Source organism: Chelonus insularis, unplaced genomic scaffold (assembly GCF_013357705.1).
Source record: "Chelonus insularis isolate UGA/USDA-ARS -01 unplaced genomic scaffold, ASM1335770v1 contig_88_pilon, whole genome shotgun sequence".
NCBI lineage: Eukaryota > Metazoa > Arthropoda > Insecta > Hymenoptera > Braconidae > Chelonus > Chelonus insularis.
This window is the reverse complement of record NW_023276776.1, coordinates 1,623,779-1,638,209: the sequence shown is the minus strand read 5'-3', so window position 1 is coordinate 1,638,209 and position 14,431 is coordinate 1,623,779. Positions and strand designations below refer to the sequence as shown.

The following is a 14,431-nucleotide window of genomic DNA, read 5'->3' as shown; positions in this document are numbered from 1 at the left end:
AGAAACGAATGAGGTTCACACAGATGGACTCACTGGAATGTGGATTGGCTGCGTTGATATACTAGATTACTGTTTTATCTACTCCTCCACACACATACCCCTTCGCCCCCCAATTTAATCCGCTCATATCAGACAGTAATTCCGCAAAATTGTCTGTCATGGCGGCAAGTAAAAGTGTCACCGTGATTGCACCCAATGGTCGACATCAAAATGTTAAAATCACGCCAAATACAACAATTTTACAGGTAACAAATATACAATTACTTATTTTATGATTTTAATAATTCAAATCTACAATAAAAAATAATCATTACTGATGACAATTATTCGAAACTTGTCAAGACAACCTTCACACTTGATACTTATCCAAATGAAAACATTGTCAATGTAAATAGACTTTTTTTTTAATTTAATTTAAGTATCTCTGATTTTATAATTTCAATTATAAATAAATGAACGATTTTCTTCAGGTTTTGGAAGAAGTTTGTCAAAAACAAGGATATAGCTCCAAAAAGTGGGACTTGAAGTGAGTATTGAAGTTATTTTAATTAAAAATTATCATACCATTCTATTCATCATCAATTTACATTGTACGTTTTGTTTTTCCAGGCATTTCAATCGAGTTCTAGATGTTAGTTCGATAATTCGCTTTACAGCATTACCCAATAATGCACAATTGGAAATGACTCCAAGAACAGCTGAAAGACAGGCATCAGTTGTGACAGTTGGAATACAGCTAGAAAATGGACAAAGGTTGATGGGTGATTTCCCTTCAGATTCAAGTCTTTCTGAAATTATATCTAATTTGTGTCCTGCTGAAGATTCTGCTGACACTGTTCTTATCTACATGCATCAAGAAGTAAGACTCGTATAGCGTGTGCTATTAACTGATATTTATTAAATATAAATCTGTTTTTAGATTCATGGGAAAGAAAATTTAGATAATACAACCTTACAATCCTTGGGTCTTAATAATGGGCGTGGCATGTTACGATTACTTCATCGAGATCCAGAAAAATTAACTACGCAAGCTCACGTAGCAGGTCAACTTAATCCAAAATCTAATCAGAAAAGTAAAGAAAATAATTTAATTAAAAAAGGTACCGCGATAGCGAGTCAAATAAAAAAGTCTCTTGATCCCGTTGCGTTGTTACGTATGGAAAAAAATAATACACGTAAAACAAATAACGGAGGAAATTCTCGTAAGAAGATGCCCGGTGGTGGTTATGTACTGGGTAAAGGTGATAGTAAATCTGAATCAACATTAACAGCTCAAGGTCCATCTCGACAGTCTGAATCAAAACCACCTCAAGCTAGTACTGAGCTTGTGGAGGATAAAGTGATTGAATCAAAAGATGAAAAAATTGAAGAACAAATTAATTTTGTAAGTAATGATTTCAATGAAACTACCCACAATTTATTCAAGATTCTATATTTATTATTAATTAATATAGATGGATGAAAGAAACGCCTTAGTTTTTAATCAAGCTGGAGCTCAAGCTATAGCTCATGAAGATCTTCCAGACAGCTTTTTCGATCTAACGGTGGATGACGCAAAAGCTTTGATTCGTGATGCAAAACGTCAAAGAGAACAATTAGAAAATGCACCTCTCACTACGAATACCCAACGAGAATTGGATCGTAATACATCAACTTTGAGTAAACTTCATAAATATCGGCGGACTATTTTAAGAATACAATTCCCGAATCAAATGGTTTTACAAGGTGTTTTCGGTCCTCTTGAAACAGTTGAAGCAGTGAAAGATTTTGTAAAAAAATATTTAGTCAACTCTGATCAAGACTTCACTCTATGTACGTCTGGCATTACATGTTTTTAAATATTCAACATTGCATAGCATACCAGTAATAATACTTTTCAATTTTTTATTAGATTGTACACCTCCCAGAAAAAATTTAACGCCTCAGTGTCGATTAATTGAAGAAAATCTCGTGCCATCAGCTATAATTTATTACTCTGGAGCTTCTGAACTTAAACCTGAATTACAATCTAAACTTGTTGACCCTAAGCATGCTACACTGCAAGCTATGGCATCAAGGTAAGTTTTTGAATATTACTGATAATGATTTAAAATCTCAGTTGATTATTATATAATTGCTTTTATTGATTATTAGAAAATGATTTTTTGTCCATTAGAATAAGTGAAACCCCAAAAAACCCGATGACTCCTAATGATTTAAATGCTAATGTAAAAATGGAAGAAAAAGTAGAAGACAATATTGAAAATCATGGAAATCCAAGTTGTAGCACTGAAGAACCAATAACTATATCAAATATGGATCGAATGAAAAGTTATACACCGAAATGGTTCAAAAGTGCTTTTAAATGAACATTATTGTATTTACTGTATCTATTATACTGAAATCATGGAATATTTCATCTATTGAACGAAGAGCACAATAGATTTGTAACATTTACATCTGATATTCTAGACTTTAATCATTGTTTGTTTTTATTTTTAATTTAAAAAAAAATCAATAATACAAGAACATATGAAATAATAAAAAATAGTCGTTACTTTGTTATTATTTAAAAAATAAAATATGCCCAAAAAAGTCAGCACGGGTTTCTTACATGTTAAGTATACTAAAATTATCAGTGACTTTAAGTGATTGTTCGCGTTAACAATGAGAATGCGTTGTGATAGCTGCATGAAGCTGATTGATTTCGTGTTGCTGATTAAGGTACATATGCTTCAATGATGTGTTTGAATAATTGAATATTCCTATTGCTGAAAGTGCTGTTATGTTAAATATTAACTCTGAAGATCAGGTGGAACTGTTGTTGGTGATTGGAGTTGTAAATGCATAAGACGTCGTATCGGACCACCAATAATATTTCCTGCTGGCCCAGCACCTCCCGCTTCTTCTTCCATACTTTCAAGTAAATTCGATTCAATAGAATTTTTATCATTCTTTACTAATTCAATTCCTAACTGTGAATCTAACAATTTCATATATTTATCCATCTCTCCACCTTGCTCATCATCTTCTTCACCACCCAGCGAGCCTTCGGAACTTCCATCAAACTCTCCATCCCCTCCAGGCACTACTAAATCCAATATATCACGTAACGTATTATCAAAAACATCCGGATCAAAGTCTATTTTGCCATCTTCAATATCCTGATGTTCATCATTGTCATCATCATCATTGAGAGATTCTCCTCTGATAAAATTAAATTAAATTCAATTAACATAAATATATATACCTATGTATATTGATTTAGATAATTTATTGATTTACATACCCAGAAAATTTAACACCTTCAATATTACTTGATTTATTTAAAAATGTTTTTATTTTATCCTTGAGATTCGACGGTTCTTTATTGGAATTTTTGCCAGTTGTCCCCCAATGTTGTCCAAGCATAGCTTCTAATTGTGCTGGATCAACATTTAACCAACTATCATCATCAGGAGGACTTAAGGAACTCTCATCTTGAGTTTCATTGTCTTCAGTTTTTGCATTCTTCCAAGCTTCTAAAATTTTTAAAGCAACAGCATCGTCTTTTTTTGACACTGATGTTGCTGACAGTGGATGAGACATTAAATATTCTTTTGCAGAAGCAATTAATTTTTCACGCTCTTTACTCCCTTCCAAAGTACCTGTAAAATAGCCACTAGCTTCTAAGCAACGATAATATTTTGTCCATTGTTGATATTGATCACTATCTATACTACTGGCAGAATCATTTTTTTGTAATTGTTGATTTGCACGAGCTACTAACATTTCAAGCCCACAAGCTATTTTGATACCAAGAATATATGCATTATACTTGGGATTAGTGGCTGGTGGGAAATTCCAACCAGTTCTTGGATCTCCAGTGTATCGACAGTGAGATGCCATGGCGTACAAACACTTTGTCATCATCACATTCGTCATTACTCGTTGTTCAGGAGGGAAATACTTCATAGCTCGACAAACCTATAAAAATATATTCAAATAATACAGTAAATTCAATAATTAAATTTTATAATACGTATGTACCTTTTTCTACCTTTCTTTCAAGTGAATCTGAATGAACAATCATTCGTATTGCAGCAGAAATTAATCCTGGCTCTTGACTAAATATATAAGCAGCCTTTTCAGGTAGAAATGCTCGAGCTTTATGTTTCCTCTTTTCAATTTCATCGGGATACACACCAATACGTTTTTTAATGGTCCCTTGTACGTCATTAGACATTTGATAATTTTGTGCATTTTCTGAAATTCTTTTTAATCGATCAATTATTGGAATTCTTTTATCTTGAACTACATGAACCCGTCCATCATAAATGTATACACGGTCTTGACATGTTTCTGGTTCAGCCCAAGAAGGAAGATAATTAGCAGTCTCAATAAGTAAAAACTCTCCATCTGAGTCAACAAGTCTTGCAATTAATCCGTTAAACAACTCGGTGAGAGTAAAGACAAGGAAAACTACGAACCATTCGTCTCCAACATCTTCATCAAAGTGAAGGGATGCATAAATGTATGGCACGATCGAGGATTCTGAAATATTCATATATTAATTATGTCATTGATTTTGAGTTATTCAAATAAAACAAATCTATCCTACCTTGAGTTGCACTTGAACCCTGGATCATTTGATCAATTAATAAAGCTTGTTTTGTTTTTGGATAAAGAACAAGTGAATCTCTATGCCAAATATAATCTTTAGTGTATTTTTGAATAATTTCATTGAAATTATTAATTTCTTCATTGAGCAATGTTTCAGTGATGGAATCAGGATTCATTGTGTAACAACATTTTGGGTACAAAAAGACTTCCAACACATCTTCATCTTGTGTTTTAGTTAAAATAGGTTTAGTGGCCATGATTTTGTTGAGCTTGAAAAAAAAAAAAATAAATCAACTGATAATCATAAAATATATAAATATAATTTTTTTTTACTTCATGAATAATTTAAATATTATTATCGTTAGTCATGAACACTATTTAATAATTATTTCAAAGACTAACAATAATTTGTCAGTAAAATAATAAAATATTAGTCATTATACGAAATGATTCACACAAATACTTACATTCTGTATTGCATGAAGAATTATTGTAACAATTATTTAAGAATTTTTCTTTCGAATTTTAATATTTTATTACTTGTTAGGGCTGGAGTGCAATAAAAAAAAAAAAAATCGTATTCGTCACCCTTCTGCTTAACCACTACAGATGACAGAAGTATATGCGCACAGCCAATACATGATAACGCATGCGCACAAACTTATAGATGGCGTTACTGTTGTTTATATGAACGCGTTTGTAAATTCTCGTCACGTCTTCTTATGAATAATGTGAAAAATTGATTTATTTACATAATAAATGCCTAGATTCTCATGTTTTATGATGAATATTTGAAATATATATATTGAGAAGTTAATTTGATACATTATTTGTAATAAATTTCATGTAAATTATCATATTTTCAATATTATCGTAGTAGCGTCTATTCATGATTGTTTCAACAATCAGCGTACCGGCAACGCAATATTTATAAAAAATACCTTGATTAAATCGTAAAAATATACATATTTCAATATTATCATTGTAACTTATTGGTTAAATAAGATACTCAGATATAATTTCTTCCTATCAACTACATTGCTTTTCAATAATATTCAATAATTAATTAACAGGATAATTTCAGGTTAGTATGTGTATCTGATTTTATCTGATCCATCATCTCTTAAAATATCACTCATTATAATTAATTATTGTTAAAATTTATCATTTTAATTGTTTCTTTATATATTTTTCAGGTATTGTGTTTTAATTTATTAGATGTAATAATAAAATGTTATCATTTAATGGCGCTTGATAAATTAATACCTTAGAGGGTTCATAAATATTTATAATCGAGCAAGGTTGAATGTTGTTTAATTGAGAAATAATAATTAGATTATAAGTAAGGGTAAAAAGTCAGTTAATATTTGATAATTTTTCATTGATAAGCTTCTATCCATCCATTCGCGAATGAGTATTTCGTAAATATTTAATGTGCGAATGTTTACTACAGAATGGAGAATAATATACAGTAGTAAAGAGAACCTCTAATTGTACACAATCATTGAAAGATTATTTACAAGTGGCGTCGACCCGTCTGCCAACTTGGTACGACATTCTGACAGGTTTCATTATCAATTATAATAACAAAATTATTTTGTTATCAATAATATGATAATGACTAAATTTAAAGCGACCAAGCACATGACCTAATTATTTTTAGATATAAAAAAGACAATTTATAAAAATGAGAATATTTTTTCTGATTGAGCAAATTTTATGAAGTTAAATGTTGGGATTTAAATCTTAAAATAAATTTTATTAGTAAAAACTAAACCAATTTCCGGAATTGGTATCAGTACTTACTTTATTTCAGTCTTAAGAAATAAACACAGACATTTTTGGATCTTGATTTATCGCTTTTAAATTTCTCTTTCGAAGAATAGAGAATAAAATCACTTTCGAATGGAATATTTTTCAATTTTTGAATTTATTATTATCTGTTTTTCTTTCTCTGAACTTTTAATCTATTACCTCTATTTTTTAAATCTGCCTGGAAAGTATAAGTCACAGATTATTCAGAATCATCTCTGTTATCTTGCTGTCTTTCGTTTATTGTTTTAATACCAACCCTTTGAGTCATTTGTATTTTTTCACTACCCTCTTAATCATTTTTCTTTATTTGTAATGTGTTGTTTTTGAATTATTAATTACTTATAATTATTCTATAAATTCCCTAAGCTAAAAATTTTTTTATTTTAGGATAAAAATCCAGAGAGTTTAATGCAAGTTGAGCTGTCATCAATATCGTTAAGTGGCTCCGTTTGCACGGTATGTAATTTATATTTTGAGACGTACTTTCTATTCACTCAGTTCACCAAATGTTTTTAAAGTAAAATTACTTTTTATAAAAAAAAAAAAAAACCTTGGTCGATAGTCTAAAATAATCTGCAAGAAAGGCACATCCAACTGCTGTTTTTATCCATATAAGTAATAAAAAAAATGGTTCAAATTCTATGTATACAAATTTTAATCAAAAAAAATCACAATTCAATGGAAAAAAAGATTTTAAAATAAGTACGGTTTCACACACATAATTTAAACAAATTATTAGTTTAAAAAAAATAGACTAGTTGCAAAAAATAGTATAGAAAAATATAAAAAAAAGTACGTGGTAGCATCATGTCTGCTTCGTGTATGCCGACGTACGCCACATGCGTTCAGCCGTTGCGGATCGCATCATGAAACGTTTAATTTATTACATAAACAAATGAAAAAGGATGACCTGATACACTTTATCACGCCTCCTAATTTTTTCTTGTCTCAATAATGTTCAAATTTTATTGTTGTTTGCAATTCTTCATCTGAACTTATGAGAATACACAATATAAGTCTTCGTAACATAAAAAATAAATTTAAAAAAAAAAATCATGGCTATTCTTTAAAGTTTGACAAGAAGTATTTTAAAACATAGCTGAACATGTATTTATAAAGACTAGATTAACAAAGACATTTTTTTTTTAAATACGAATTTATTTTCAATAACAAATTTAGATATCTAGCAATTTTTTCATAGATTCATGTAAATTTAATGGCAATATTCTTATTAAATAGCTTTCAGCTGATAATAATTTCATGATAATTAAATTGCACATTTTGAATCTTACATTAATTAACTGATAAATTTGAACAAATGTATCATTTATTCTCTACTTTAAAAGCTTAACAATTTGTTTCAGTAATAATTATTTAAAGGTATCAATAGCCAATGATGCATTAAATATAAATACTACATTAGTGAGGTTTTAGATGAACCTTTTCTTTGGCATTGACTTATTGAATGGTAACAGGTATTCATCTTTTATCAATACATTTTCAGATAATCTTCATATTGGGTACTTTATTTGTTCATAATAAAGATTACTCGAAGGCGTAGAACTACTGTGAACGTTGGAAGAAACTGTCCCGGGTATACTTAATCCACTTAAATTGCTTAAAGAGAGTGAATTCAAGGAGTTTAGAGAGTTCAGTGCTAATGAATTTGATGGATGAGCGATGTAAGGTTTTCTTTCCACCAAAGATCCTCCAGAACTATTGGAGCTTGCATTTGTTGTTGATTGAATTCTGAGTCCTGAAAGATATTTTATTATTAATATTACTACACTTAAAAATAATTTTCATTTATTTATTTTTGTTTCGTGAAAGTAAGCTATGAATTATTAAATTATGTGATTGAGGTAAAAACTAGCGATTTTTTGTCAGTTTATCAGCAGACCACACGCGGAAAAGTAAATGAATGGTTGTAAAAAAATGTAGAGATAAGTTCGAAGAACCTTATTGCTCTCAAGTAGATGTTCTTCAAGTACCAAACTCCTTAGCTAGATTTTTTGGACTTTTTAAAGTCTTCTTATTTACTTGCTCAAGTTCAGTGGATATTTGAGATTATTTTAATTTATTTGACAATTATTAACCATCAATTTTTATATTTTATTAACATTTCAATTATATGGTACTGTTTGAGTTATAGCTAACCTGTCATTCAATTAGATATATTTTTTTTTGATAAATTTGAAGCAATTAATAGTCATAAAGAGTAAAAAAGAATAAATTTTTCCTTTTTATATGTCGATATGACAACTAACTTGTCTGAAATGTCTTCATGTGTGGTCTTTTGCGTGACCGTAATGTCTGCTAGTAAAAACTCTTTCAAGTTCCTGGTTAACTGACAGAATTAAACAACGAGATCGACTGAAATTCGATGTTATGTGAGTGTAAGTTACAATTGTAGTTATTTAAATCGATAATTTACAATAACGTTATTCTTCTCGTTCGTTCATTTGTGCATTGTTGTATTTAATGTAAAAGGGTTTAGTTCAATACACGACTCTTAGAGCTCCCAAAATAATTCGGAATATAAGCATATAGAAGGAAGATAAGAATTTTCACATCTGCAGTTCGATCTCGTTTACACTTGACTCTGGAGGAAAGGAAATGTGATACGTTGGTGGTATGATTGCTCCAGTCAATTGACTTTCATTTTTTTTTTCTGCTAGATTTTTTTCTTTTTGGATTTTTTCTTTATAATACTTTAATAAATTTATACTGTAGATTACAGTCATTTATTTCACAAATCGACAAATTCTATTTTGTATAAGCAATGAATTTTATAATCTACACTTGTGCCTGAACCAAGTGTATTAAAGAACCATTTTGTTTATCACTCTTGTAAACATTTATGTCATATAAACGCAGAAGCAAGAGCATCATACACTTGACCACTATAAATAATTATATTTAAATATAATTAAATTTGGCATTATTTTATTGGTTGATTAGAAAAAAAATATCATTAAAAATATATTTCAACTAATGAGATGATGACTTTGATGACTAATAAAAACTATTTCCAAGTGTTCCCAATTAATTTGGTGTTAAAAAAAATATTAATAATAATTTACTCAATTAAATAGAAGAAGTCAGTCTATGACTGGCTGTTGGAAAAATTCATTGTTTAAATAATAATAAAATATGATTACTTTTCCCGGCAAAAAAAATTTTTTTTTCATAAAATTGAATAGACACGTGTTGAGTTGATGAGTATAAAGTTATTACAAGTGAGTAAAAAAGTGAATATAAACTTGAAATATTAGTAGAGTGACGGGGTTGTCATGTTAGCTAATAGTGGCTGTCATACCGTCGGGAAGACGACGTTCTTCCGTTTCATTGTAGAAAGTCTCTAGGTACATTTGCAGTTGCTATGATCGACAGCCTAAACCGAGGGGAGTACATAGTTGAAGAATGATGAAACCAGTCGACGACCCGAAGAATTAACAAACAATTTTAGTACACTTGAACTTAACTGGAGACGTTGGTAAAAGATAAAAAAAAATACTCGAGATGCATTTTCTCGATAAAAGAGATTTTCCAAGACCAGACAGAAATTTCAAGAAAAGTAAAAGTATGCAGTTTTCTGGCTTTGTGTCTCTTCAATTATACTAGCGCTTGAAACCCATAAAATTCAAAGTGCCTATGAAAGTTCCAGATGGCCTGACTTTGTGTCCTGGATCCTTTGACGAACCAAGAAGATAAAGAAATTTATCATCCATAAATTTAAAGGGACAATATATAAATTCCTTCAAAATAATATTCTACATTTATTATTTATTGATTGAATAATTTACGTCGAAGATTTATAAGAATATTTACTTGATAAGTTTTAAAAAATATTCAGTATTCATTGAAAAAAATTTCTACCTTAATTATTTATTTTTAATAAAACAATAAACAATTAAAATTTAACCCAACTGGAATTATGAATGAATAAAACAAGAAAATAACATTCCAGTTCAATTGAAGAATAAAAATAAACTTACCATGTTCTGTTGCAGAATTCTGGCAATCTTCATGTGAAGAGCTAATATTCCCAACAGCACCGGATGATCCAGTTTGTCCCTGAAGACTTCTCATCGTAGCAGTAACATTAGCATTGCCTCCATTACCGGTAAGACCATATCCAGAATAATAATCTTGTGCATGTTGAGGGAGACATTGATTCCCTTGATGAGTTAAAGGATTGGTAGGAGTTTTATAATTACAATTAACCAATCCATCATGTTCACTTTCTGTCTTATACGGAGGAACATCTTGGGTTTGGAGATGTTGGTGATGGTCCTTATGTTGAAAGGGCATTTCATTAGGTCTGTAAGCAACAACTTGATCTTGATTTCTAATATAAGGTTCATTTTTGAAAGCAAGCTCGCTATTTCTGTATAGAGAAGACTCTCCAGTCTTGTAAGTCACTTCAGTTGTCTTATAAGTCACTTCTGCAATAGGTGGTGGTGCTTTGTAAGCTTCTGGATAACTCCAGTCGGCAACAGATCCAGCAGATGGTCCATACATTGCATAATCTTGATAGTTTTGATACTGGTTTTGATATCCATTAGGATATTCAACTCCTGCTGTTAAATTATCATAACTTGAAGGTTGGATACTTGTTCCAACTCCTACTGGACCTGCTCCTGAGAAATATTGCGAATATTGCGGTTTTAAAGCTTGACACTTTCTTCTAAATCCTCTTGGTCGTCGTCGAAAACTTCCTTCTTCAAACATAAATTCACTTGCTGGATCTATTGTCCAGTAATGACCTTTTCCTGGTCTCCCTAGACCTTTTGGTAACTTTATAAAACACTCATTTAAACTCAAATTATGTCGCACAGAATTTTTCCAACCTTGATAAGCACCTCGGAAGAACTGAAACCGTTGCTGGAGAAATGTATAAATTTCAGATAATGTCAGTCGTTTGTCTGGACTTGATTGAATTGCCATCACTATGAGAGCGATATAGGAATATGGAGGCTTCTCTTGTCTTCGTGCTCCTGATTTTCGTGGTGGTTCTGAACTTAAATTTGTCCCTAGGATACTATCACTTTGACGTAAACTTGATATTACACTTGATTGATTCCTGGCATTAGACACATGTGAACTTGGTGTTGTCAAATGATGGTCTTGCAAATGCAATGAAGGCTCAGTTTCGTTCTTCATTTTAGCACCAACTCGTATTATTTAAACTTCTTGGATTAAGTGTCAACAAATTAAAAGAATTCGAAACATTATTGTTGTTTAGGTTTCATTGGATCTTTAAATTAAAATCTTTCACTTTTATTTACTACTTGGATAGTTGTTATTAAATATTATCAAGCAAGTATCTTTTTTAAACTCTTGTGTAAATAATTAAAGTAAACTTATTAGTGAGCTAGGTCAATATATAAAATAATGTACACAAAGCTTGAGATAGAATAAACTGTTTGCAGTAATCCACCGGATCAATTATAAAATTTATTTGTAAAATGATTTTTTGTCTCATACCGAGTGGAAGGATCTACTGCGTATGAGTGTTTCGCGCAGTTTTGCTTGACTAGAGATCAGAAGAAGTATCAGAGTAAGATTCAAACACACATACACATATTGAAAGAGGGGTGTGGCGATGATGTTTAAACACGCCTCGAGGCGGTTTCTTATTCATGAATGGTGAGATTTTCGGCTTTTACTGCCGAATTAACCAATGAAATCTGTTTTTTCTAAACATTTACTATTTTTTAAATGATAGAAAAAATTAACTAATGATTTCTTTTATCAATTTGACATATTTTGCATTCATTAAAGAAAATTAAAAATTATCAACATTTAAAATAATTTTGTTTAATAAAACATCATTGACTTAAAGCTTTATTCTATCACACTTAAAATTATATTTACAATTTAATGCGTAATTTTATACTTTTGTATGTCTCAAGGTATTTTGATCATTCCAAAGCTGTATCAAAAAAAGACCCAGGGCCCTTTGAAATATAACTAAAATTTTCTATTAAATATTTTTATTAAATGAAACGACAATTAATACAATAATGATAAAAATAATAATTAATTAGTTCAGGTTAAAATTATTATTAAGAATTTTTTTTTTTTAGAAACAATACAATAAAACTGGATGTTTTTTTTGATAAAGTATTTATTACAAATGCATTAACAGTATAAAATTTCTTTTTATGAACATATAAAGAACTGTTTCAAAATGAATATTAAAGAAGCTAGTCTTACAGTCAATTATCAATGGTTTAAATAAATTGAACAGTGAACTTTGATTTTGAATAGTCCAATGATTTTTAATTCTAATGCAGTATAAAAAAATCTTGAGAAAAATTAATCTCCATCAAAATACCTTAAGATCCATGGGACCCATTGATACGAATGTTATTAAATCTCATTATTTCATAATAATTGATATATATGATGATAAATATTTGATATCCTTGTCGGTGAAGTGTCATAAAACAACCTTTTGAAAGTTGTTTCCTTGATAAATTGTATGTAGACATAATGATACTGCGATATTCCCTAATTATCTCTTCATCAAGAAAATTATGACTTTATTGATAATTGTAGCCATGGGATTATTATATAGCATTAAATAAATCTAAAAATTGTTATACATTCTAAAGTTTTTCCTTGTATTGCTTTGAGAACTGAACTCTTATCTGTGATAATTTCCTCAAGTTTTCACCACGTAATAAGATGTTGATGAAAACATCAAAAGATTATAGAGGTGATGTAAATAATATCAACATCTAGATTCTGCAAATCAAGACGGATGTTTTCCAGTTATTAATCATATTTTAAATAGTCATCAATTAAAACCAATAATTCCCATGGATCCTTCTCAATCTTCTGAAAGGTCTGCTTTAGCTGTGACACAGCATGGTGACGAAATCTCAAGTTTGTTTAATTTCCAATCGAATGATGTGATGAAATAAAAATTCCATCAACTGCATCTTTGGCTCTGATGATTGCTCTTCATTCATCTTAACCTCAAATGCCATTATATATATTCAAAGATCAAAGATAAAAGCTATATTCCACAATCATTGAGTTGTTTTGAAGAAACTTGCATCCATTTTATGGTCTTGAGGAATCATAAAATCCATCATGACATTTATCATAATAAGAAGTATTTATGAATGTATGTTTTGGATAAGCTGAACCTCCACAAAGCAGAACAAATATTATTTGTCAATTTCAAGTGATGTTGGTGTAGCACTGGTCTTACAGGGGTGTCGGTATCTCTTCAATACATATCACTTTACTTCATAAATGGGTTTTTAAGTAGGCACCATTGGATCCTTTATCTTTTTTAGACCCACTCTTGACAAAACGAACATAATAAATCAAGTTTTCATGTATAGAATTGTTTTTCTCCAATTTTGTTTTATATTTATATTTTCAAAGAAAATATACTGGTCAAGTTTCAATAGTTCCTATGGCCATTATTGACTTATCTATGATCTTCTAGATATTTTTAATAATTTTAACCTAGAGTGTAGGTAATCCTATCAGCTGTTGATGTTTGACATCAATAGAGTCAATAAAAAAATAACTGAACTCATTTAATTAACGTTAAATTTTTTAATTTCAACTCTTTAGGCATAAAAACGAAGAAATAATGTACGTTATAGTGCCTCTGGTTAGCACGTGACGAGCTGTTCGCTAGTATTTCTACATATCTTGCAAGGGAACCGTAGCCCACCCAAGCTGCCATCAGACGTACCGACGAGGCTTGTTGTTTACATGATACCGTAATTTTATACCACTGATCGTACGTCTGTTACAAGCCTTATAGAGTTGTATTTTATCCTGTAAAATTTTTCCTTGGATTAATTTTAATTCAGCAATAGAAACAATGCTTTTCTTCTCTTCATTAGCTAAAGCTAATCATGCAAGTTTAATTGATTCAGCTTTTTTATTTTTAAAATCTCAATTTTTAGTATAAATATTTTTTTTTGATTACAAAAGAAAATGATTTCAATTTACCTGGTTGAATAATTTTGTCCAATGATTCAGAGTTGAAGAAAATATC

General features: G+C 30.0%; 4 protein-coding genes across 6 annotated transcripts in view; 2 read left to right on the top strand and 2 right to left on the bottom strand.

Moving 5' to 3' along the window:
- Positions 1 to 89: 89 nt before the first annotated feature.
- Positions 90 to 2,478, top strand: LOC118072111 (tether containing UBX domain for GLUT4). 2 transcript variants are annotated; one of them, XM_035091726.1, is made up of 7 exons: positions 90 to 245; positions 471 to 526; positions 610 to 859; positions 920 to 1,384; positions 1,455 to 1,812; positions 1,892 to 2,057; positions 2,156 to 2,478. In XM_035091726.1, exons 1-7 carry the CDS (start codon positions 159 to 161, stop codon positions 2,346 to 2,348), a joined length of 1,575 nt encoding a protein of 524 aa, XP_034947617.1. In that variant the 5' UTR covers positions 90 to 158; the 3' UTR covers positions 2,349 to 2,478. The 2 variants fall into 2 exon arrangements, with proteins under 2 accessions (XP_034947617.1, XP_034947618.1); XM_035091727.1 differs by having other exon boundaries at positions 2,134 to 2,275.
- Positions 2,449 to 5,188, bottom strand: ecd (ecdysoneless). Its single transcript, XM_035091725.1, has 5 exons — positions 5,049 to 5,188; positions 4,580 to 4,850; positions 4,019 to 4,512; positions 3,269 to 3,945; positions 2,449 to 3,186 (listed from the first exon to the last, which is right to left on the bottom strand). The coding sequence occupies exons 2-5, from the start codon at positions 4,836 to 4,838 to the stop codon at positions 2,775 to 2,777; spliced, it is 1,842 nt and encodes a 613-aa protein (XP_034947616.1). The 5' UTR covers positions 4,839 to 4,850; positions 5,049 to 5,188; the 3' UTR covers positions 2,449 to 2,774.
- Positions 5,189 to 5,293: 105 nt separating this feature from the next.
- Positions 5,294 to 14,431, top strand: part of LOC118072067 (probable G-protein coupled receptor B0563.6) — a 100,782-nt gene continuing 91,644 nt past the window's right edge. For both annotated transcript variants that reach the window (XR_004690977.1, XM_035091655.1), the window contains exons 1-3: positions 5,294 to 5,665; positions 6,784 to 6,852; positions 10,410 to 10,522. The gene's annotated coding sequence lies outside the window, so the exon portion shown is untranslated. The remainder of the gene's footprint in view (positions 5,666 to 6,783; positions 6,853 to 10,409; positions 10,523 to 14,431) is intronic.
- LOC118072066 (forkhead box protein F1-like) lies at positions 7,683 to 11,656 on the bottom strand. The gene is made up of 2 exons (XM_035091654.1): positions 10,395 to 11,656; positions 7,683 to 8,152 (listed from the first exon to the last, which is right to left on the bottom strand). The coding sequence occupies exons 1-2, from the start codon at positions 11,560 to 11,562 to the stop codon at positions 7,908 to 7,910; spliced, it is 1,413 nt and encodes a 470-aa protein (XP_034947545.1). The 5' UTR covers positions 11,563 to 11,656; the 3' UTR covers positions 7,683 to 7,907.